The sequence below is a fragment of the Heteronotia binoei genome, chromosome 11, assembly GCF_032191835.1.
Source record: "Heteronotia binoei isolate CCM8104 ecotype False Entrance Well chromosome 11, APGP_CSIRO_Hbin_v1, whole genome shotgun sequence".
Taxonomy (NCBI): Eukaryota; Metazoa; Chordata; class Lepidosauria; order Squamata; family Gekkonidae; genus Heteronotia; species Heteronotia binoei.
This window is the reverse complement of record NC_083233.1, coordinates 79,262,908-79,288,124: the sequence shown is the minus strand read 5'-3', so window position 1 is coordinate 79,288,124 and position 25,217 is coordinate 79,262,908. Positions and strand designations below refer to the sequence as shown.

At 44.5% G+C, this 25,217-nt stretch overlaps 2 protein-coding genes across 4 annotated transcripts in view; one reads left to right on the top strand and one right to left on the bottom strand.

Moving 5' to 3' along the window:
• KNTC1 (kinetochore associated 1) overlaps positions 1-6,140 on the bottom strand; it is an 81,518-nt gene extending 75,378 nt beyond the window's left edge. Inside the window, exons 1-2 of the mRNA XM_060249171.1 lie at positions 6,015-6,140; positions 3,785-3,902 (exon numbers count right to left, since the gene is read on the bottom strand). Coding sequence (XP_060105154.1) covers positions 3,785-3,902; positions 6,015-6,137 — 241 coding nt within the window. The 5' untranslated portion in view covers positions 6,138-6,140. The remainder of the gene's footprint in view (positions 1-3,784; positions 3,903-6,014) is intronic.
• A 3,579-nt stretch (positions 6,141-9,719) lies between these two features.
• Positions 9,720-24,644, top strand: RSRC2 (arginine and serine rich coiled-coil 2). Of its 3 annotated transcripts, XM_060249070.1 has the most exons (11): positions 9,822-9,835; positions 15,921-16,077; positions 16,697-16,740; positions 17,473-17,550; positions 18,962-19,174; positions 20,091-20,234; positions 20,657-20,779; positions 21,667-21,746; positions 22,423-22,655; positions 23,426-23,515; positions 24,012-24,644. In XM_060249070.1, the coding sequence occupies exons 4-11, from the start codon at positions 17,543-17,545 to the stop codon at positions 24,189-24,191; spliced, it is 1,071 nt and encodes a 356-aa protein (XP_060105053.1). In that variant the 5' UTR covers positions 9,822-9,835; positions 15,921-16,077; positions 16,697-16,740; positions 17,473-17,542; the 3' UTR covers positions 24,192-24,644. The 3 variants fall into 3 exon arrangements, with proteins under 3 accessions (XP_060105051.1, XP_060105053.1, XP_060105052.1); XM_060249068.1 differs by lacking the exon at positions 17,473-17,550 and having other exon boundaries at positions 9,720-9,835; positions 18,984-19,174; XM_060249069.1 differs by lacking the exon at positions 17,473-17,550.
• The last annotated feature ends 573 nt before the right edge of the window (positions 24,645-25,217 follow it).

The window sequence follows — 25,217 nt, the reverse complement described above, 5'->3', positions numbered from 1 at the left end:
CTGCCTGGGACGCGTTGAGTGCGGTGCATGTTAGCACCACTGCTGGTTCCCTCATGGCCTTGACAAGGAGGATGTTCCGCACCGTTATGCCGGCTGGAGGGTGTGTGAAAGATCACATCAAACGGCTAACGGACTGTTTCGTTGAGCTGGAGGCAAGAGGCAAGACTGTAGCTCCAGACGACAGAGTGTACATTTTGCTGTCGTCGTTGCCACCTGAGTACACTCCCCTGATAACTTCTCTGGAGACGGTGGACGTAGCGACCCTGACCATGGAATACGTCTGTGCCCACCTGCTTGACTTCCAAGAGAGAATTGCGGCCGTGAGCTGTCCGGGGGTGTCGGCCGGGCAGCGTGCTGTTATCGGTGTGTCCGGGAAGACAGCCAAGAATGAGCCAGCTTTTGCTGCTGGCAGGCGTCCGAAGGTGGAGGAAGTGGAGCCGACTGCGTTTGCAGTCCGTCGCTGCTATGGATGCGGGTCGTCGCAGCACCTGCTCCGAGCTTGCCCTGAGAGGGAGAAGAGGCGGGGGCGTGTGCGGCGAGAGCGGAGGACCGCCAGCCCGTGTGAGGAAGCAACCCGGCTGGTCACGTCTGCAGTAGAGAGCACAGGGTCTGCTTGGATTTTAGACTCCGGGGCAACGAGCCATCTCTGCTGCGAGAAGGAGTTGTTGAAAAACATTGACAGTCCTGAGCATAAGTATGTGAGATTGGCTGATGGGACCACTGCCAATTCTGTTTGCTCAGGCAATGTGGAATTTCCTGCACTGAAATGTATGTTGCAAAATGTGTTGTATGTACCCTCACTGCAGTCTAACCTGTTGAGTGTTAGCACACTGTTTGACCAGGGATACCAGGTGAGATTTGAGAAAACCTGCTGCAAAATCCTGGGAGGTGGGGGAAAGTTGCTTGTGACAGGAAAGAGGGAAGGTAAACTGTATGTGGTCCAGAGTGATTGTGCCCAGGTGGCTCAGGTGTCGAATGAGCCTGTGCACAATAATTGTATACATTTGCTCCATAGGAGACTTGGGCACTGCGGATTTAGGGCGTTAAAGAAAACCCTGGAGCTTGTGCCTAGTTTGAAAGTAAATCCTTGCAAATGTTACTTGGATTGCCAGGTCTGCAAGAAGACCAAAAGCAAGGCGTGTGCTGTTGCTAAAGAAAGCTCAAGGGAAAGCACACGAGCCCTGGAACTAGTCCATTTAGACGTTATTGGCCCATTGCCAAAGAGTCTGTCGGGGAGGAGATACTGCTTGGTGGCCACCGACGACCACACGAGGTACGCGTGGGTTTTCACCATGGTGCATAAGTCTGAGGTGTATAAGACATTCACCAAGTGGGTCAAAGCAGTGGAGAGACAATTAGGGGTTAATCTCCTGGCTGTACAAACCGACAGAGGGGGGGAATTCTTATCTAACCAGATGAAACGTTGGCTGGAGAACAAGGGCATTGCCCACCGTCTGACGAACCCGGCAACGCCCCGAGAAAATGGGCATGGGGCTGTATTGCAGAATGTGATGTATTGCATGTTAGAGGATGCACAACTGCCAATGACCTATTGGGCAGAAACCATACATGCAGCTGTTTTTTTGCAAAATAGGGTTTGGTGTAATACTGTGAAAAATGTGCCTTACAGGTTACTGTTGAACAAGACCCCAGATTTGAGTTCTTTAAAAGTCTTTGGGTCACGGGCTCGGGTTGGCATCCACTCCACGAGTAGCGGGGAGGGGGATGTCCGGGCAGAGAGCCTAATTTTTCTGGGCTACAAGCCAAGGGCCAGGTGTTATCGTTTCTGCAATAGCAAAAGCAAGATAACACTTAGTAAGAGTGCCCAGTTCAATGAAGAAAGCAGCTGGCCAAGGTTGCACTCCTTGCAGAAACAATTTGTCCTGCTGCCAAGTAGCGATAACGATGTTGGAGCGCAGCCCAGAACTCCAGCCCAGGAGGTGGCACCCAGTGGGGCTGGAGAAGGTGAGCCGAATGCTGGCACAGAGCCTGACGAGCAGAGTCAGGAGGCAGAGCCTCAAATGCAGGAACTGGAGGTAAAGTGTGAGAGTCAGGAGGTTCAACACCCAATTACAGGGGCAGAGCAACCAGCCCAGGAGGTGGGAACAGAGCAACCCGAAGAAGACAAAGCTGGTCCAAGCACAGGGCCACGGGTGTCTGCCAGGTCCACCAAAGGCCAACGTCCCGCTAGGTACAAGTGTCCCTATGTCACTCTGACTGTCAATCCAGACCCACCCGGATTTGAGGAAATGTTAAAAGAAAAGGCTAAGAAATGGAAAGCCTGGGTGGCAGAGTGCGAGGCAAGGGAGAAGGAGGCTGAAGCCAAGCGTCTGAAAGAGCTGGCTGAACAGGAACACGATGATGTGTTTTACAATCATGATGAGTTCCTGAACGAATTCCGGAAAGGGTTCCGAGCTACGTAAATATGAACTGTAATGTTGCTGGTGGACATGTATGTAAACTGTGTAAAGTGTTTTGGTGCACTGGGTTTAAATAGATTAGGAGGTGTGTTGGAGCAAGAATCTACATAAACCCAGTCTGACAGCTACAGTATGACAGCTGGTGATCTAGCTGCCAGGCTAGGTCACAGTGACCTGATCAGCAGACCGGCTTGAGCCGGCAGAAGCCAAGTGATGCAATCTGCTGAGTCAGCATGGCCAGGATTGGCTGCTTGGACTATATATGATCTGTGTGTGCATCACACAGGTCTCTCCCTGTGAGATGGTGGTTAGGCGAAGCACTTTGTCCGTGGAGGTGATATTGTATAGACTGCACAAGAGAGCACTTGTTGTGTATACATGTTAATACACCTTTTGGCACTAGTTGCACGCGTAAGCCTGATTTTCTTTCCTGAAGCCCTGTGTCGGGCAAGTCATCTCCCTCACTCTGCTACTCCCGCTCCGACATGGACAGACAGAAATGCTATAGATGCTGATATTCAGCAAAGCAGCCGCCTCAGTCAAATAAGGTGGGACTTGCTACAGAGATGCAAACACCGCCAGAGGTGCGGGCCTTGCGGAGCCTTGCCCAGTTCTGCAAGGCCCGCCAGACTACCCTTTTCCAGCAGGCCTATACTTAAGAAGGAATCTACTGTAGAAAGAATACCGTCGCCACGGAAAAACTGTAAAACATCAAGATCTAGCTCCAATCCAATTTAGATGGTTTTAATGTTGATTTGTAATATATGATTTATAACATGTATGTATGACCTATTATATGTATTGTTTTATTGTTGAAGTGTTTTTACGTGGTGAGCCGCCCTGAGCCTGCTTTGGCAGGGAGGGCGGGATATAAATTAATTAATTATTATTATTATTATTATTATTATTATTATTATTATTATTATTATTATTATTATTATTATTATAATAAAGGAAACAGGTAGCTAGCACTGCTTCTGAGTGAACGCTTTTGTGAACGCCACAAATCTTTAACAAACATTCACTCTATATTTGTTTCTCTATTAATAGCCTACAAGACAGAAAAATGGCAAAATTGTTTTTTACGCTATCTACAATATCCTATCATCAATAACAAGGGTCATGAGCCGTAACGAGCAATTTGTTGTGGGCTCAGGTACACTAGGCTGATCTCCAGTATGAAAGAATTTGGAGAGGGGGAAAGAAAGAGGCAGAATTTCCCAGGAACTCCACAAACACAGCACAGCACATGCAATGATCTGGGAGAGACTGTGGTATTTTGCACATTCATCTGTGTCTTACCAAAAAAAACCTGACGATCAGTCTTTCCCTAGTTTCTTCCCTTCAGAAACCTGTACACTTACCAAACTGATTCAGCATCCGAGGAGCGCAGTATGTATCAAGCACCACTACTGACTTGTCAGCTACCAAGGTGAAGCCATGGCTCAAATTCGAGGCCTGTAACTTTGGGTTAGACAAAACCTGCGTAACACAAAAGAGGAATTTGAAGATATAAATTCTGGCTTGGCCATTTAGACAACTGCTGGCAAATCTAGCCATGACATCTGTCCTTCCCCCAGATAGCTCATCTCTCAAGCAAAATGACGGAGCTGATAAACAGCACCTGCAGCACTGAAACTGAGCAACAAGATGTTTTGGGCTGAAAGGTAGGGGGAGTCTTGTCCTGCTGCCACCTCTCATGTTCTTCCCAAAGCAATAACCTGATACAGATGATTGTGGGTCAGTGCTTCAGTCAAGCACAGATCCACAACATCTTAACTTGCCTTCAAATGGAGTCTCACTAACAGGGTTATATCCAGAGTTGCCAACTCTGGCTTGAGAAATTCCTGGAGATTTGTGGGTGGATCTTGGGGAAGGCAGGGGCCTCAGCAAGTCAGAAGGCCATACGGCCCACTCTCCAAAGCAGTCATTTTTCCCAGCAGAAGGTAAGGTAAGGTAAGGTAAAATTTTATTTGTATCCCGCCCTCCCCGCCTAGGCAGGCTCAGGGCGGCTAACAACATCTTATACATATACAACAATAAATGTAAAAACTTTAAATTTAACAATAAAACTTAAATTTAACATCATAAAAACCCGTTAACGTATTTAAAAATTCATAATTTAATTTAATCTGGCAGCAATGATGACATTCTGACGCTAATTTCTGCCGGTGTGATTAATTCCATGTTGGCATAGAATTGGCGGATCCTTAATTGACAACAATTCAGCAGTCGATGTATGCTCGTTTAAAGAGGGCAGTCTTGCAGGCCCTGAGGAACTGATCGAGGTTCCGCAGGGCTTGCACCTCCTCAGGAAGCTGATTCCATAGGGCGGGGGCCGCTATTGAAAAGGCACGTGCTCGGGTATTCTGAAGCTTGATCTCTTTCGGCCCAGGGATAGTCATTTTATTTTTTCCAACTGACCTCAGTGCCCTCTAGGGTTCATATGGGGAGAGACGGTCCCTCAGGTAGGCCGGTCCTCGGCCATATAGGGGAACAGATTAGGAACAGATCTCTGTTGCCAGGAGATCAATTGTAATGCCAGAAGATCTCCAGACCCCACTTGGGAGGTTATAGATCCAGAGGACTTAGCTGTAGTTAGCCAGTTTGGTGTAGTGGTTAAGTGTGCGGACTCTTATCTGGGAGAACCGGGTTTGATTCCCCACTCCTCCACTTGCACCTGCTGGAATGGCCTTGGGTCAGCCAGAGCTCTGGCAGAGGTTGTCCTTGAAAGGGCAGCTGCTGGGAGAGCCCTCTCCAGCGCCCCCCACCTCACAGGGTGTTTGTTGTGGGGGAGGAAGGGAAATGAGATTGTGAGCCGCTCTGAGACTCTTCGGAGTGGAGGGCGGGATATAAATCCAATATCTTCATCTACCTCACAGGGTGCCTGTTGTGGGGGAGGAAGGGAAAGGAGATTGTGAGCCGCTCTGAGACTCTTCGGAGTGGAGGGCGGGATATAAATCCAATATCTTCATCTACCTCACAGGGTGTCTGTTGTGGGGGAGGAAGGGAAAGGAGATTGTGAGCCGCTCTGAGACTCTTCGGAGTGGAGGGCAGGATATAAATCTAATATCTTCATCTACCTCACAGGGTGTCTGTTGTGGGGGAGGAAGGGAAAGGAGATTGTGAGCCGCTCTGAGACTCTTCGGAGTGAAGGGCAGGATATAAATCCAATATCTTCATCTGCCTCACAGGGTGTCTGTTGTGGGGGAGGAAGGGAAAGGAGATTGTGAGCCGCTCTGAGACTCTTCGGAGTGGAGGGCGGGATATAAATCCAATATCATCTTCTTCTTCTTCTTCTTAAAGGTGCACCTGGAGGTTGGTAACCCTATGAAATTCCAGTATTTTTTATATGGCACCACTGAAAACAAAGACCAACCTTTGACAAACGCACTATGGCATAAGCTTTCAAGAGCCACAGCCCACTGCGACTCTTGCTAACCAAAGTTTCTGACACCATTAAGTTAACTTTTTAAGATGCAGCAAAACTGTTACTTTAGCTACAATGAATTGTCACAATGGCTTTATGCTACTCCATATATACAAGAGTACGGTCCTCATTCATGAACCAAGATCACAAAGAGAAAATGCTACCTTTTCCGAGGATGAGATTTTAACCAACGTGTTGACTTGATAGAAGGAGCTTCCATATTCTTGTGCACCTACGTTCACAGTTTCTGTAGCGTCGCTATCAAAAAGCTCAACTTCATCCCACATTTTCTCAAAGTCTGTATGCTGTGCTTAGGAGGGGAAAAAAGCAGGAAATAAACAAGGCAAGAACAAAAGTACTTGAGCCTTCACACTGCAGCAAAACAACATGCTTTATGTAGCTTTTAATTCTATACATTCCAGGTCACTTCCAACTCCTACAAGGTAGAAAGACAGCAAACAAGCAAACAGTCATTCCACATTTTCTGAGTACCTCCCCACTGCTGCTGTCGCCCTGTCCAGCGATGGACTCTCCCTGGAGGTGGCCAGAGGTCTCAGAATAGGTAGAAGTCTGGGTTATGCTCACCCTTTCGGCTTGACCACCTGCAGGACTTAGGATTGGCAACCCCCTCTCTGTGCCCTGCTGAGCTCCATCTCCTCCTCGACCCCTGTTGAGACCTCTCCTTTATACCCCACCAGCTCCCCAGCCCTCCCCCCATTGACTGCGCCCCCCCCCCCTCGATAAGCTCTGACACTCAGCCGGAACAGAGATCAGAGTGCAGCTGCACTTCCTGCGCTGGATCACAGCCAGTGGGGCATCTTTTCTTAGGAGGCGCTGGCTTCCTCTGTGCTTCAGCAGCCGCACCAGCCCAGGGAGCAGCTAGGCTTTCCTGACACCACACTGCTTCCTCTCTGACCTATGGTGGGGTGTCACTCAGCTAGGGTTGCCAGCTCTGTGTTGAAAAATACCTGGAGACTCTGGGGGTGGATCCAGGAGAGGACATGGTTGGGGGGGGGGAAGGGCCTCAGCAGGGTGCAATGCCATAGAGTCCACCCTTCAAGGAAGCCGTTTTCTCCAGGGGAGCTGATCTCCGCCAGCTGGAGGAAGCAGATTTCCAGGCCCCACCTGGAGGCTGGCAACCCTATCCTCGACCAGGTTCTTGCCTGGTGGTCTTTCAGAAAGGCTCCAGCTTCTGTTTGGTGGTGGGGCCGGGCTTCCTTTTTGGCCGGCTGGTCATCATCAGGAGGTCCCGATTTGCCTGCTGCCTCCCTAGTGGGTATCTTGGCTGCCTGCTGGCGAGGGGAGAGGTTCGTTTGGCTCTGCTGTGATGGGAGGGGCATTGGGTGAGTCCCAGCTGGAAGCGGTTAGGACACAGAGGGGGCAAAACTTTTACAAACAGCCATTTAGCAAGTAACTTGTCCCCCCCATCAAGAGAAGAGATGCAATTAATAAGTAAATAAACCAGGCCTGGACACTTTTCCTTTGAACTTAGCAGCCAACACAAACTTTAAGAGCCTGGATTCTTACTTAACAAACACAGTATTACAGAGCTTGAGCCCAGTGGCACCTTTAAGGCCAACAATGTTTTATTTTGGATATAAATTGCTCTTCCTTCTTCTACACTTGAGTCCAGTGGCACCTTTTAGACCAACAAAGTTTTATCCTGGGTATAAACCACTCTTCGTTCTTCAAAACTTGACTCCAGTGGCACCTTTTAGGCTTACAAAGTTTTATTCAAGAAATGGTGAACGTAGGTGCACAAGAATAAGGAAGCTTCTGCTATCAAGTCAACACGTTGGTTATAATCCCATCTACACAAAAATTTTGTGTTTGTGATCTTGGCCTTTGAGCGAAGATTGCACTCTTGTACAGAGTTACACAAGGCTATCTTTTTTGGGGGGGTAGGGGGGAAAATGTAGTTACAATACAGAACAGAACGGGTTTTTTTTTTGTCAAAGTCAAACTGCAGAAACAAGTACTAAAAAAAGAAAGGCTCCCACTTCTCAAGGGGAAAAGGGTTTGACACAACTGCATAAACCAACCATTTGTATTGTGTCTATAATACCTAGGCGATTATTGAGCTTTTACTGTTCTTATCACTCTTTGTTCTGTTTTTCTTGCTTATTCCACTAAACATTGGGGGGGGGGAATAAGTCAACCGTTTGAGGGATTCCTCCCTCCCACACACAATAGGATCAAGTCAGCTTCTCCATTTCCCTGAATGCAGTGTGAAATTGTATCTAATCCGAGAAATCTAGTGAGACAGTCACTATTTCTTCTAGCAACTTTAATACAAAAGGCTGATCTCGGACTGTATATTTTGTCTGTCCTCGTTTCATATTGTGCCTGAATATGCCAGTAAAAAAGAGGACGACGACAAAAGGCTATCATGACAATTTATCCAGAATAACACTTTTGCTGGTCTCTTAAAGGTGCCCCTGAGCTCAAAGCTTTCTTTTGCTGCTGCAGACCAACACTACTACCTCCCCGACCAATACAGGATTTTCAGTGCCATGGGCATAATGAGTCACCGCTGCTGGGGGAAAAAAACAGCTTATGCTAGGGGTGGCAAAACTGTGGCTTGAGAGTCATACAAGGCTCTTTCACACATATCGTGTGGCTCTTTTTTGTTTTTAATTTTTATTGTTTCAATATAAAAGGGAAGGGACGGTGCAAGGGTACAGAAGCAACAAAGGGTTGGGGGGGGGAAACTAGACAAAGAAGCAAAAAAGAGAAGCAGTAAATAATATCCCTAATATGGTTAAAATAAGCTACTGGGTTTTATTAGGGTTTGTAGAATCTTTCGGGCTCAAGTGCCGTGTTCTACTGGAGAAAGTTTTCCTTCCAGACGTTTCGTTCTCAGCTGCGGAGAACATCCTCAGTGGCGTTGCAGCCGGAGCAGGCGCTCTGACCTTCTTGGCTGCTGTGCATTGAGTGGAGCCAGGGCTGCTGGAGAGCTGCTATTTGTATGGGCACATCCACAAACCAATTGCCCTTTCATCATACCCCCTCCAGCCTACAAATAGCAGCTCTCCAGCAGCCCTGGCCCCACTCAATGCACAGCAGCCAAGAAGGTCAGAGCGCCTGCTCCGGCTGCAACGGCACTGAGGACGTTCTCCGCAGCTGAGAACGAAACGTCCGGAAGGAAAACTTTCTCCAGTAGAACACGGCACTTGATCCCGAAAGACTCTACAAACCCTAATGATGTTACCAGCCGTGAAAACCTGAAATCTACTGGGTTTTCTTTTGTGATTGGTTTCTTTGCTTTTCTCGTTTGTGGACATTCAAGACGAATAGTACAGCTTTACATTATAAGTAATAATTAGTAAAAAATACAGTGTGGCTCTTGAATCCCCCACCACCACCACCACCACCACCCTCCTGTTGGCCGGCTTGGAGAAGGCATTTCTCCAAGTCAAGCCAGCTGGAGACTTGGGAAAACGCATTTAAAGTTGCTTTCTTTCCACCTCCCTCCCCCCCCCCAATCTATTTCCTTCCTTCCTTCCTTGTGGGTCCCCAACATCACACATCCATCTCTCAAATCTCTGACACGGACTCGTCACGTGGCTCTCGCGTTAAGGACGCCTGCCCCTCCACCCGCCGGCTTAAACAATTCCGGGAATTTGCTCCCTCAGCTTCACCGGTTGGATCCCCGCCTGCCTGCCCAAAGCCTGGGGACCCGCCTGGGACTCTGCCCGCCGCCCACGAGAGCGGCCCCTTTCCCCCTCCGGAGAGGCCTCCGCGAAGGAGCCGGCGGCGGCGACCCCTCTGCTCACCCTCAGGCGGCCGGCGGCGAATCCCGCGCGAGCCGCTCCTTCCCGCCTCGGCTCAAAGGGGGCGGGGACATCCGGGCATCCTGGCGAGGGGGCGGGGCCGCGCGGTCGCCTCAGTCGGCGGAGGCGAGGCGAAGCGGGCGTTGCGAGGCGCTCGGCGGGGAGACGCTCGAGGCGGGCTTCGCTGAGGAGGGCCCGGCCGCGGCATGGCGGTGAGCGAGGGAGCCCCGGGAAGGAGGGACGGAGCCGGGGCAAGTCCCCGTCCTCCCAGGCGAGGTCTGAGGGCCGGGCGGAGGGAGACGAGGCGAGACAAGATGGCGCCCGCCTCCTCCGCCCCTTCGCTTCTCCTCCCCTCGGCGCGGCCGCCATGATGGGCCTGGAGGGAGGGAGGCAGAGAACGCGGCCCTTTCTCGAAGCTTCGCCTCGGCTCCCCGTTGGGGGTGCGCGGGGCGGGGGGGGGGGCTGTCACGTCACGGGATCCTCGCGGGCTCCCCGCGGCTTTGTGATGATGAGGCTGGATTTGGGGGCGGGGGAGGAAGAAAGGCTGGAGCGCAGGCCTGGGCGTCAGCGGGAGCGCAGCCCCTGAACCTTTCCTCCTCCCCACCTTGTCCGTGGAGTAGGAGGCACAGCTGCATAACAACCTCTGGCTGAGCTCCGCCACCTGTTTTACAAAAAGACCCCTGATGATGATGATCAGGCCTTGAATTCAGCAGGAGCCCACAGGAGTGCAGCCCCTGCGCCTTTCCGACGGTTCCTCCTCCTCCCCACCTTGTCCATTGAATAGGAGGAGCAGCTGCATAACAATCCCTGGATGAGCTCCACCACCTGTTTTTCTACAAAGCCAGGCCTTGACTTCAGCAGGAGCTCACAGGAGCACAGCTCCTGAACCTTTCTGAGGGTTCCCCCTCCTCCTCCCCATCTACCTTGTCCATTGAATTGCAGGTGCAGCTGCATAACCATCCCTGGATGAGCTCCACCACCTGTTTTTCTACAAAAAGACCCCTGGTGGTGATGATGATGATGAGCAGGCCCTGAATTCAGCAGGAGCTCAGCTCCTGAACCTTTCTGAGAGTTCTCCCTCCTCCTCCCCACCTTGTCCATTTAATAGGAGGAGCAGCTGCATAACAACCTCTGGATGAGCTCCGCCACCTGTTTTTCTACAAAAAGACCCCTGATGGTGGTGATGATGATGAGCAGGCCCTGAGCTCACAGGAGCACAGCTCCTGAACCTTTCTGAGAGTTCTCCCTCCTCCTGCCCACCTTGTCCATTTAATAGGAGGAGCAGCTGCATAACAACCTCTGGATGAGCTCTGCCACCTGTTTTTCTACAAAAAGACCCCTGGTGGTGGTGATGATGATGATGAGCAGGCCCTGAGTTCAGCAGGAGCTCACAGGAGCACAGCTCCTGAACCTTTCTGAGAGTTCTCCCTCCTCCTCCCCACCTTGTCCATTGAATAGCAGGTGCAGCTGCATAACAACCTCTGAATGAGCTCCGCCACCTGTTTTTCTACAAAAAGACCCCTGATGGTGGTGGTGATGATGAGCAGGCCTTGAATTCAGCAGGAACTCACAGGAGTGCAGCCCCTGCACCTTTCCGAGGGTCCCCCCTCCACCTCCCCACCTTGTTCATTGAACAGCAGGTGCAGCTGCATAACAATCCCTGGATGAGTTCCACCACCTATTTTTCTACCAAACAGCCCCTGATTATAATGATGATCAGGCCTTCAGTTCAGCAGGAGCTCACAGAAGTGCAACTCCTGAATCTTTTTGAGAGTCCCCCCTCCTCCTCCTCCCCACCTTGTCCATTGAACAGCAGGTGCAGCTGCATAACAATCCCCAGATGAGCTCCACCACCTATTTGTCTACAAAAAGACCCCTGATGATGGTGATGATGCTGATCAGGCCTTCAGTCAACAGGAGCTCACAGGAGTGGAGCTCCTGATTCTTTTTGAGGGTTCTCCCTCCTCCTTCCCACCTTGTCCATTGAATAGGAGGTGCAGCTGCATAACAATCCCTGGATGAGCTCCACTACCTGTTTTTCTCCAAAAAGACCCCTGATGGTGGTGATGATAATCAGGCCTTCAATTCAGCAGGAGCACAGCTCCTGAACCTTTCCGAGGGTTCCCCCTCCTCCTCCCCACCTCGTCCATTGAATAGAAGGTGCAGCTGCATAACAATCCCCGGATGTGCTCCACCACCTATTTTTCTACAAAATGACCCCTGCTTGAGTGAATCACAGATCAAGATGGGTCTCAGGGTTCGTCTGCTTGGATCTGTGGGAAAAGGTCTCGACCAGTGTTCCCTCTAAGCTGATAGCTCCAAGTGGGCAGCCGTGTTGGTCTGAAGCAATAGAACAAAGCAGTAGACAAGCTGCACCTTTAAGACCAACTAAGTTTTACATTCTGAATAAAACTTAGTTGGTCTTAAAGATGCAGCTTGTCTACTGCTTTTCGCTCTAAGCTGAGTTAGTGTGAGCCAACTCACAATTTTTTAGCTTCCAGCTCATACATTTTTGTCTCAGTTCAGGAAAAATGGCCCCAGAGCAAACTAATTGATTCAGGAGTAGCTCACAACTTTCGTGCCAGGAGCTCACAAAGTAGAAATTTTGCTCACAAGACTCCGCACCTTAGAAGGAACATTGGTCTCGACCTGTCTGAAATCCTTCCCTTCCCCAAGATACGAGGACGGGGGGAGGGCTCTCCTAGCTGGATCTAAAGGAAGGGACTGCAGTGGCTCCCGAAAGCTTCTCACCGCCAGCACTCTTAAGAGCTGTGGAGTCTTGGGAGCAAAAATTCTACTTGGTGAACTACTGGCATTAAAATCGTGAGCTACTGCATCAATTACGGTAGTTTGCGCTGGCGCCATTTTTTCTGAGCCAAGACAAAATTGTGCGAGCTGGAGGCTAAAAAGCTGTGAGCTAGCTCACACTAACTTCAGATTAGAGGGAACGCTGCCCGCCACACATTTTGTCAGTCTTTAAGGTGCTGCTGGACTCTGGGTCTTTCCTGCTGCTACAGGCAGCCTAACATGATGGCCTGCCTCGATCTGGCTCCATGGAAGGCACCACGCTTGGCTGTATAGAATGGAAATCCATCAACCTTGTGATAGAAGGACAAGAGGGACTCGCCTTCTAGCTCAGGGTTGGCCAAACTTGCTTAATGTAAGAGCTACATAGACTAAACATCAGATGTTTGAGAGCCGCAAGACAGGAAGGAAAATAGATGAGGGGAGGGAGAGGTGGGGGAAAAGCAACTTAAAATGCACCCTCCTAACTTCTGGCTGGCTTGTTGGAGAAGTGATTTAAAGAGCTGGTGGTGGGTATCACTGAAGAGCCACACGTTGGCACTTCAGTGATACCACAACCTTGCAAAGAAATGTGTGAAAGAGCCACATGTGACTCCTGAGCCACAGTTTGGTCACCCCTGTTCTAGTTGTACCTGAAGTGCCTCGCAAAATCTCCTATCCTGCCACAGATTTTGTTAGCCTTTAAGGTAGTCCTGGACTCTTCCTCTTTTGAGCAAGTAACAACATTGCAGCTTTTCTCCCTGGCCATGCTTTCCTTCTTCACTGGTTTAGATGAATTTCACCCCATTTGTATGTTTCCTAATACTGTGGGTTTCCTGTAATAGAGTTTTCTTTCTGTGCTTCTGTGTAAGGCAGTCTGTGGGGTAAGGCAGTCGGGTTGGGCCTGTATTGAAGGGGGAGAGACCCTGAGGCTTAAGGAGCATCTTGCAAGTTTATGGCAGAAGCCAGTTTTGAACTGGCACTGATGCAATGAGACCACTCTCCTGAAAACCTGCTAGAAACTTTTTCCTATGCAAACGTGATAGGAAAGGGTGCATGGACAAAGTTTTCTTTGCAAGCGTGAGGAAATTTGCAGTAAAACGTATATTTTACAGAAAGCTTTCATTCCCAAATCCTAAATCTAGTCAGAATCCCATATACAGCAAGGTTTACTTGTACTGAATAAACACCTCATGGCTGTATGTAGTGTGGGAATAGTTGTTGGGATTTTTATGGTTGTTGGGATTTTTAGACTACACATCCGTGTAAAACTGACTTCGGCAAAGAGAGCTTTGAATCTTGAAAGCATATACCCCAAATATCTTGTCTGTAATGTACTGCTGGACTCAAATCCGCTCTTGTTGGAAACCAATACAGCTGCCCTCTGAAACATGTGAGCAAACTATTGAGGATGTTTCATATGCCTACATGGGCGTTATCTAATGACATAGAAAGTGTTTTTGCGTAAACTTGTCTTAAGGAGCATTTCGCTCATTTCAAACAGGGAAAAATATTTTGTAGGATTTTTTTCTCTGTACTCACTTAACTTTCCCAGGTATCCTGTCTAGAAATTAAAAGCTGATATTATACATTAAAGTAGATGTACAAAAATTTGCCAAAAAACACCTGCCTTAGTGACTAGTAAATCTGAAGTCCAAATTATGTGTTATTAAACTAGAGGACAACCTCACTGTGCTAATCAAGACTTATTTGGTAAATTGAAAGCCTTTCGTATGTTCAGCGCCTAGGTGTTTTAGACGTAATGTGAAATGATATGTTGTCAAACTGGGGTAAGAATTTTGCCTTTGTTTCTCTTTCCATGGTCTGGAGAACAAACTTGAGAAATCATTGATTGAATCTCCTAAAAAGTTTTTCTAAAGACATGAAAATAGTGTGTGATGTGGCTGCATAGACATGGTAGGAATCTAGTTTTTGAAGAATTCTATTAAAATAGGCTGATAATGGGAAAGGGCTCTCACAGGAGGATGGGATTCCCCTTCGATGAATGGTACTCTGTTGATGTTTATAAATAAATAAAATATGCTTTACAAATAGGCTTCCACTTGGAAAATGTGTGGCGTGATTGAGTTGTAGACTAGTAACCTAAAACATGAGCGTCATAAGGATCATTGTATTAATTTTTGTCTTTGGTAATAAAAATAGATCAGATTTGCTGCATTCTGAAAGTTAGAAGTGCATCAGTTCTAGGAGCAGAGGGAGCTTGTAGGAAGTGTTATTGGCCAGGAAGCGGAGGGGGGGGAGGGCCAATCAGGGTTTTTTTGTTGGTTTTTAGTCAAAAGATGAGGTAGGGAAAAGTTGCTGTTACTTGCGGGCTGCCTCTTCTGTGTTGAATCAAGCTGGATTTCAAAGATGTCACTTAGAAGGAATTTCAGCTTTGGAATCTAATTGGAAGTGGATAAGATGCAAAGGATCTGGAAATCCAAGGCACTTCCTACAAAAAGACAATGGTTCTTGAAGATCTGGGACATAATTGTAATGGACAAGATAGCAAGCACTATCCTGCAATCTGAAGTACTAGAAAGCGGAAAGGATAATAATTCGTTTGTTGAAAAATGGTTTTATTTCTTTGAGTTTGTGCAAAACCAACAAAATGCCCTATGTAAACTACCAGAAAAATGTACAAATTTTGTATTCTACTAAGTCTCTCAACATAATATTGTAATCATAATGAGATAGCTAGAGTTTAGATGTTGTTATAGTTGTATATGTTAGATTTGTTAATGTTTTATTAATATCAATAAAAATTATTTAAACTGGAAAAAAAAAGATGCAAAGGATCTATCTCATCTGTCAGGGGTTAGGATAAGCATGCAAGGCTAATAGTTTTGCAAGCCCATTCACATCAGAATGTGCTATAGGCTAATATTAATATGATGTATTGTCGGAATATGTAGCTGAACACACCCCTGCATGTACCAGTTTTTGTTGGCTTTCAGAAAATCTAGTCACAGGATGCTTCAGATGATTAAATTGTCAACAGATAGAATGCATGAAATAACAAAGGTACAAGAACGTACTAGAGAAATCAAAACAAAGTGCAAGTTTGTCATTTTTGATAAGAAGACAAATACAAATATTATGATGCGTGGCTAACAAGCAGTGGGTGATGTTGAAGCCCATTATGTTCTTCTTCTCAGCCACAGGAATTTCCACAGACACAGGGTCTTTCAAATGAGGCATGGCACACTGTATAAGATATGGGGCAGTGCTCATAATAAGGTGTTTATCTTGTTATAATTATGAACTTGCACTTTGTTTTGATTTCTCACTTCCTTTAGTTCTTGTACCTTTGTTCTTTTCTGTGTCTTAGGGGGCTGTCTCTTCTATATCTGGTCAGTAACTGGAATGCACCAACTCTCAGTAAACTCGACCCCATAGGTACCATTAACATAAAAATAATAGTTTAAAGACAGTCGCTGAAAACATATAAATTTCAAATGCTTGTTAAGTAGCCAGATAAAATGTTAAGATTTTCATTCCATTTTGAAATAGGCTAGCGATACAGAGCGAGAGGCAGTAGCCCCAGAAAAGTCGTCACCTGACAGAGAGAAGAAAAAAGAACGCTCAGATGCGTCTAGTTCTCCTAGAACGTCAAAACATCATCTCTCAAGGTCACGTTCACACTCAAGAGAGAGAAAACGGAAATCAGGTACGGAAGTTCCAAAGTTCCAGAATTCAGTTGGTTGATAATTTTTGGTCCACTTGGGGATATTTCTATTAAATGAGTTTAATTATATAGCACAAGCCTATGCAGAGTTAACTCCAGTCTAGGTTCATTGATTTTACTGGAATAACTATAATTCCATTAAGACTTCCAAGTAAATGTGCTTTCTTTTTTTTAAAAAAAAAATACGATCTGGTATTATTTGTAAGCATTGTAAGCATCGTATCTTGTTTAATTTTTGTTGTATTATTATTGTTTTAAAAACTTCTAAATATCTGAAAAATCTTTCTTAGACAACATTATTCTATAAAATATTAGAAGTCATAGAATTCAAGATAGATTTCAACTCTGAAGCCTTTTTTAAAAAAATCAAGATTCTCCATACTTTAGACTTTATCATACTGATATGATGTGTGTGTTGGGTAAAAAAGATAAAGTTGTAAAGGATGAAAATTCATTCCAAATTTTATTAGCTTAAGGCTGCTTAAATACTGAGCCCTTTTTTAATTGGGTGTGTCTGGGACTGGTTGGATATATGTTATTTTTAAAGAGAATATAAAGTTTTCCAGGCTGTTTTATGATAAATAAATGTTTATTTTCTTAGATAATGACGGGAAAAAACACAGAAGCCGGAGCAGAAGCAAAGAGGTAATTAATACTTTGTAGTGCTTAGGTAATTGTACCAGACATATTTATACATATGTCATAGCATGCATAAGCTTGTATGTAATTGACTTAATGGTAAGTACAAAAAAACCTTGTAAATTCAAAGACAATATGTTTGGAGTGAGAAGCATGACTGAAGCCATCAGTTTGCCAAAAAAGGTAATAGTTGACAAAAGTTCACGCAAAATTAACTGGAAACAACCTACAATGAAAATTTCTTTGGAGAATAGAATTGGTTTATTTGGTTCTTACAGAGCTTCCATTAATCAGAGTTCTTGTACCTTCAGTTACATTATCAGAGCTCAGACTCCTTTTGCCCTTCTTAACTCAGAATGTTTGACCCCAATCCCTATTTAGATTTGTACCATGGTTCTGTAATAGTAGGGAAGACCGTAGGGTTCGTAGGAGTGGCTATCACCTTAAAGCAAAACCAAGGGGAATGAGATACAACAATGGTAATAACATTGTTTGGTGAGGCAACGGTTGCAATAATGTTGCTAGGTAAGTCAGTTACCAACAGAGAGTCATCGGTGTTAGAAAGTGAAGTTTTCCTGAGCTAGTAGTATTAATCTTGAAAAATCTAATGGGGGTGCCATGGACTTCTTTCCCCTTCCTAATGGAAGCTCTGTTAAAAAAAAAATTAGGAGAGTATTTGTGAAATTGACTATATTGTTTAGATCACATGATAACATTTCTATAATAAATCATACTCAGCGTGCTAATGCGCGAAGAGACTGAACTGAAGACGCTCCAGACTCAGATAGCAAAATTATAAGCCTACTTCATGATAAGGTAACTATTAGTCATTCAAACTCATATTTCCCTTTTAAAAAAGAAACTTAAATTGGTTATGGGATATAATGGTGGTTTTTTAATACAAAGTATGTTTAGACGACTGCTCCATCATTTTTACTCAAATTTTATTGAAGTTTAATCGTATGGTTAAATGAATTTTTTAAAATGATATTTTTTAAGACTGGTGCTTTGTGTATAAGTGACATAAAGAAACTTGTTAATTTTTAGATCTTAAATTTAGTGGGAAGAACTTGTGTTACTTGAAACAACTCTAAATTTTTGGCTCAACATTTTTAATGTAGGCCCCAAGGCCTTTATGTCTGTTATGTTAATAGACATTGAATACTCTGGTTTCTTATGGCAGTGATGTTATTTACAGTGCTAAAACAGGCTAAGGGTAGTATACAGTTATGTAAACCCACCCATAATATCAACATCACAAGTCATCTCTTTCTAAGGGTGATTAATTTCACATCAGGAGTAATTAATAAGCAGAGATAAAACGTTTTTATTTAATGGTGAGTTATAAACATCTCTCTTCAATGGTTGTACTAGTGACAGGAAAGAAGTAGCTGGAATGAATTTGCTTTTAGAAACCTCTGGAAACACTCTCTTAGCCTGTTTTATACCCTAACACATTTGTATCTTAGAATGGGAAGATGATATGCATTCTGTAGAAATAAATGACCTCAGCAGAAAATTGGTGGATTGTGTACACGTGCAGTGCTTTTCATTAGGTTTAGTTGGGCCAGAAGGACATGAGGTAACAGCTGAAGCAGTTGGGTTTGCTCTTCTTTCTGCATGAAAGCCTTTAGGGTAGAAATGTGTACATATAAAATACACTGTCTAGAGGGGGGCCTACGGGTAGTCTCTACCAGATATTGTGAGCAAAACTAAACTTTATATAGCCAAAGCATGCTTAAAATAGTGCAGTTTGTTTCTATTGACCACTTGTTGCTTAAGAATTCAAAGCTGAAGATGCCCAGCAAATGCTAGTGACTCTCAAAGGATGGCCTGTAGAGCTACTTACAAGTTATCTTCGTAACAGCTGATGTGTTGACCAATAACTGTTTGTCACATCGCATCCTCTTGTAGTGTTAGGAATCAGTGCCTTTTTCCTATCACTGTGTATAGGGTAACCAATCATTGACTGTTCTGTATAATGCTGTAAAGCTGGTCTCGGTATGAGAATCTTTAACCATGTTTCATAAAAGGTTTAAAAGGGGAGGATAGTGGAGGGGAGGAGGAATGATAGTGTGTATGTGCAACACTGGGTAGATGGTGGTGTTAAAGCCATCACAGTTGACTGGGCCTCGCTCCTAAGGTTACTAATGTTGCATCGCGACATATCATTCTTTATCTACTGATGCCCATACTAACTCTCTTTGTTGCACTATTTTCCTGAAAGAACCAACTTCTTCTTAAAACAGGCAAGAAGACATGGGTCCAAAGAAAAGTCGTCCAAAAAGCACAAATCAGAAGATCACAATGACAAAGAGCACTCTTCTGATAAAGGAAGAGACAGTCTGAATACCTCTGAAAATGGCGAGGAGCGGCATAAGCGTAAAGACAGAAAAGCCTCAAGAGGACGGAGTCATTCAAGGTCTCGGTCTCGTGAAAGGTAGATTACTCTATACTTATAGCAACTGTTCTAAAGTATTCTGAGAAAAGTTTTGTATGCTGCTGACATGTGTAAGCAATTTAAATTTACAAATGTTAAGACTTAAGCATGAACCCCTCACCATCCTTATCTGTGCTGGGAGACTGGTGTTTGGGGGAGGGGCACTCCAAAGCAGAGCAGGTCGTGGTCAGTGGCTATTGAGCATGGGGGCCAGGACACTTGCCCGGGTCTTATTGTGGCTAAGCCTGACACTGAATAAAGGCACAAAGACTTTGGGGTGTTGAATTCTATCTATTTTGATGTTTGTAAGCCTCCTTGAGCTATGAGGAAAGTCTCATAAAATATTTTAAGTGAACAAATGTGAGTTCTTCCAGGCAAAGAGAAGAATTCTCCTTCTACAAAGGGGTAGACAACTGTGAAGGCTTTGTATCTCTGGCCTAAGATAAATACATGCAAATATAGAGGAAAACATATCAAGTTAATTATTTAATAAATATCCTGAATGTTTGCTCCAGCATTTCTTTGCAGTGGTATCGTTGAAGTGCCAGTGTGACATTTTTTGGCTTGATGCGTGTATAACTCGTTCGGTACCCACAAATGCTTCATGTACTAATTGTAACTGGGCAACCAGGAATCTTGAACCACCACTTCCCAGATTTAGAGTTCAGAACTTGGGTACTGTAATCTTTTTTGATAAATTATGAGATAATGTTGGTATGCTTTAGAAATACTTGATAGAGATCAGGCCACTAATTAGATATTTTGTTGAACACGTGTTGTTTGTTGATGAGAAGCTGAAAATACAGTCTTTTGTTCTTGCCTAAATACAGTGTAGCGTTTTGATTGAAGTTTGCTGCAATTAAAAGAGAATTGTCAAACTGGGAGATATTATGTAGAATTTGGAATTTATTTTCAGGCGTCACCGTAGTAGAAGCCGTGATAGAAAAAAGTCACGTTCTCGAAGTAGAGAGAAAAAGCGACGTGTACGATCACGTTCTAGATCAAGATCTAGACACAGGCATAGAAGTCGCAGCAGGAGCAGAACTAGGAGTAGAAGCAGGTATGTTTGTCTGCTTTTTGTAAAGAAGTGAAAACCATAGGGTGGCTACAGTTTGGCGTAGTGGTTAAGTGTGAGGACTCTTATCTGGGAGAACCAGGTTTGATTCCCCACTCTTCCACTTACAGCTGCTGGAATGGCCTTGGGTTAGCCATAGCTATCGCAGGAGTTGTCCTTGAAAGGGCAGCCACTGTGAGAGCTCTCTCAGCCTCACCCACTTCATAGGGTGTCTGTTGTGGGGGGAGAAGATAGCGGATTGTAAGCCACTCTGAATCTCTGATTCAGAGAGAAGGGCGGGGTATAAATCTGCAGTCTTCTTCTACAGTACTTTTGAAATTGAGAATGTCCTCTGGTGGGGTTAGATTAAGGTTAATTTATGTTTATTTAAACCATTATGCACCTTTTTAAAAAACGCCTGCCTGCAGAGAAAGAAAGAAGAGACCTGAAAAACCCAGAAAATTCAGCAGAAGTCACAGTCGAAGTCCTAGCCCTCCACCCTTTAGAGGACGGAATACAGCAATGGATGCCCAAGAAGCTTTGGCCAGAAGGTATTGGCTTTTTTTTGTCCGAAGATACAGGAGTTAACTGCTTACAGACTTTGTGACTAACTAGTAGTAAAGCATGCTAGGGGACAGTTTAAACCATTCTTCCACCACTAATTTAATCTCTCTAAAACTAGAGATGCACTTTCCCAGAAAACACCTAAATCTTTGATAGTGGGTTTTTGTATTTTTGAACAAAAAAAATTGTGTATATGTCTGCATCTGGAAGTCTTATCAGTCTCTGGTGACTGACCCGTGCTGGGAGCCTGGAGGATATTCAGGGAGGTGGCAGAATAAAGCCTGCCCTTGTTCTCCTGACTTGGTATTTTAAGGTGGTCTTACCAGAGTCTACCCTGCTTAGCTTTTGAAATCTGACAAGATTGGACTTGCTTGGGCTATCCAGGTCAGGGCCTTTGAGCTCACTGTTGAGGCTATCAGAATGCACCTCTAAATTTGGATATGATAGAGCAATATGAAGGTCCACTGGGAATCATAGGAGAGAGACTGAGAGGTCTGCAGAGCATCTCTAGGAAAAATACCATGACTTGTTAGAAAGGTCTATATAAACCCCTGCCGGACATGCACAGAGTTACTGATAACAGATTTTCAGTCTATCTTTCTGTAGTTCTAAAAGCTAGAAGTACTGCCATTTTAGGGAATGTTTACTAAGAGATATTGCAATTAATCCCCCCCCCCCAAAAAACCCCTAAATAATGAAAATATGTAAGCTGTTTCAATCGTTTAAAAAAATCTTAATTTCTAGTGTTTATGTTCTGCACGTAAGGACTTTCAAAGATTGCATGATGTTCATCTTGTGTTGGTGCTGTTTTTAACTTGTGGGAAAAGGTGAGACCCTTTTAATTACCGGTTACTTCTGTATTGCTTATTTCTAGATTGGAAAGAGCAAAAAAACTTCAAGAACAGAGAGAAAAAGAGCTTGTTGAAAAACAGAAGCAACAGGAAATGGCTGCTGGTAATTCTTCTTGACCTGTTAGCTGACAATTTCAAATTAAAATAATTTTTTTTCTAGCTGAATACTAGAGAGAGTATTAAACTGGAAAAATAGTTACTTTGAACTGGAGATTTTTAAAAAAATCAACACAAAAATCTTTATCTTCCTCATTGTAATTTTTCGCAAAGAAGTAAAGACTGTAAGCTCTGCTTTCAGACCCTAAAACAGCTGCCCTCCCCGCCCTGTGGAAGCACCAGTCGTTTTCGACTCTGGGGTGACGTTGCTTTCACAACGTTTTCACAGCAGACTTTTTACGGGGTAGTTTGCCATTGCCTTCCCCAATCATCTACACTTTCCCCCCAGCAAGCTGGGAACTCCTTTGACCGACCTCGGAAGGATGGAAGGCTGAGTCAACCGGAGCCGGCTTCCTGAACCAGCTTTCGCTGGGATCGAACTCAGGTCGTGAGCAGAGGGCTCCGACTGCAGTACTGCAGCTTTACCACTCTGCGCCACGGGGCTGCACCATCAGACAAATGCTTCAGAATGAGCTTTTAGAAAAAGCTCTCTACTGAATGAGCCCTTGCCAACTGCCTAGTTTGTACTAATTCTTGTGAATATTGCGGGTTATGTTTGTCCCATATCAAATCGATAGGGGAAAATGTTGAATGTTTTCTCAAATTGTCAATGTGTATTTTAGCGGCAGCCGCCACTGGAAGTTCTGTCATCAACGTTGCAGCTCTTCTGGCCTCTGGAACACAAGTCACTCCTCAGATTGCTATGGCAGCTCAAATGGCGGCCCTACAAGCAAAGGCCTTGGCAGAGACAGGAATAGCTGTTCCGAGCTATTACAACCCAGCAGCAGTGAATCCAATGAAGTTTGCAGAACAGGAAAAGAAGCGAAAAATGCTGTGGCAAGGCAAAAAAGAAGGGGTAATTTTTTTTTTGCCTAATTATTCTTGATTTTGTTTATGGAAGTCTGTTTTTAAAAGCACCATCTGGAAGCAATGCTTCTGCAGTTATCGAGGTTAGATCCTAGCACTCTTGAGATCCTGGATTCAGTGAATGCTACTAAGAGCTTTTGTTTTCATCGCCGCTTCAAGGATCTTCTGGTCTGAATGCCAAGGCAATGTGTTGTAGATTTGATAGGTTGGTGTTTAACACAGCCTCATTGTTGCAAGCCTCATAAGGGTACTTGCTTTGTAGTGACTCTGGGTTATAAATGCTCTTATTACTTTCCACTGACCAGAAGACCTGCAGTTCTTTCTTATTGAAGTGGATGAGAGAATTAGGGTTTGTAGAATCTTTCGGGATCAAGTGCCGTGTTCTACTGGAGAAAATTTTCCTTCCAGACGTTTCGTTCTCAGCTGCGGAGAATTGAGGATGTTCTCCGCAGCTGAGAACGAAACGTCTGGAAGGAAAACTTTCTCCAGTAGAACACGGCACTTGGTCCCGAAAGATTCTACAAACCCTAATGATGTTACCAGCCGTGAAAACCTGAAATCTTTGGATGAGAGACGTTAACCATGCTTATTTCCAGGTTGTTTCTGGTCACAGGCTTGTTAAGATATGTGAAGAGTTGTTTTGCTTCTGTGCATCCCAGTATGTCCCGAGCATCGACTCCTCAGTAACGTTACTTATAAACTCCCAATTGGTTGAAAGTCACATGCATACGCATAACATGTTCTTGTATGTTTTTGCAGGATAAATCACAGTCTGCAGAAATCTGGGAGAAGCTGAACTTTGGAAATAAGGACCAAAATGTCAAATTTAGAAAATTAATGGGTATCAAGGTACGTCGCCTGGTTATGATCATTTGTTAAGCTGTCATTAAATGTTCCGAAATGTTATGAAGCCCCAGTTTATTTCCCAGTAACGAGAGGAAAATTTTTTTAATATATTGCCTGTTTTTAGGAGAGCAGGCTTGTTAAATGTGTCACTAAGCTTCCTGTATTGTGGGAAAGTATACGTTAAGATTGTCTACTCGAGAATGTGTCTTTGAACTTAAACTGTGTGGCAAGGCCCTTAGCCAAAGTCTCCTGCAAAAGTATACTGAGAATGAATTCAACTAACATCTTACGTATCCAGCCCTGGAATGGACAGTGTTCAGTGGGCTTACTTATTGCGAGCCATCGATTTGTATGGGAGATAGATCTCTTGAGTGAAAAGTGTGTGCTGAAGGAGTTGATCAAGACCTTTGAGCAGTTCAGTTGGCTTTATCCCTTGCTTGGGGGCTAGATCCATTAATAATTTTTTTTTCTTGAATATATCTTGTTTTTCTTATTCTAGAGTGAGGAGGAAGCTGGTAGTAGTTCAGTGGACGAAGAAAGTTATAAGACTTTGAAACAGCAGGAAGAAGTATTCAGAAATCTAGATGCACAATATGAAATGGCAAGGTCACAGACTCACACACAAAGAGGAATGGGATTGGGATTTACATCTTCGATGCGAGGAATGGATGCTGTTTGAATGGACATGATCTTGAACCCTGGAACTTTGACAAAAAAAAAAAGATTCTTGTTCCGATATTGGGTCCTTGTTCACCAAAAGCTAGCATTTCTAGCTTGCATGGGTGTTGCATTGACTTTAATTTATTGACATTGCAATTTTTGTAAATATCAGATCAGTGATTACTGGTGTTCCATGTTGTAATCAGGTTATACTCACTTCCATTATACTTGACAGAGCTACAGAAGGACAGCATTTTAGTTCTGCTTTTCAAAATAGAACAGGTGAGGAGGGTAAACTCATACCTGGATATTTTGTGTCTGCTGTCTTGTGTACTTTTGTACTTTAACCTTGTACAGTTATTTTCAACTCTTGAAACGAGAACATTGTGTAGGTGTTACTTAGCAGACTGGGCCAATGAGTACATAATGCAGTGCAAAAACCTGGTTAATAAAGATGGTTTTTTTTCTCAAATGTTACTGTTACTTTTACTGGTTCGCTTGAATTGCTTACAGCTCTGAATTTGGTAGAATTGATTTGAGATTTCACACTACAGTTTACAAAAAAGGACAGTTCCATCAAAGAAGAACAAATAGTAAAAGTTATTTAATCTCAATTTTCATGAATGTTATGCATTCTTTTTATTCCTATTGCAGCGTTTGCAGTAAGCAGCAGATTAGGTGTGTGAAATGTGTCCAGTCCCTACTGTCTATAAGATTTAGCCTGTTACACTCCCTCCTGTTTTGCTAGCTGTGTAATTCTGCCTCTGCTCAGGTCCAAAGATTACCACCCTGAGTGATTATGGTAGTCCTGTTATTTGGGACTTGACCAGCAGATATTTGATTTATTTTATTTAGAAATGGTTCTATGCTGCTTCTCAGCGACCTGCTTGAGCCAGCATATAAACTTGTTTCACCCCTGGCCAGGCTTCAATCTGCCCGAGCAAATTAAGGGACAAGCTCTGTATATACCGTAGCCGATTCTGAGCCTAGTCTTTCTAGCAGGAATATCTGATGATAGAAGGCCTTATGCAAAGTAAGAATAGCA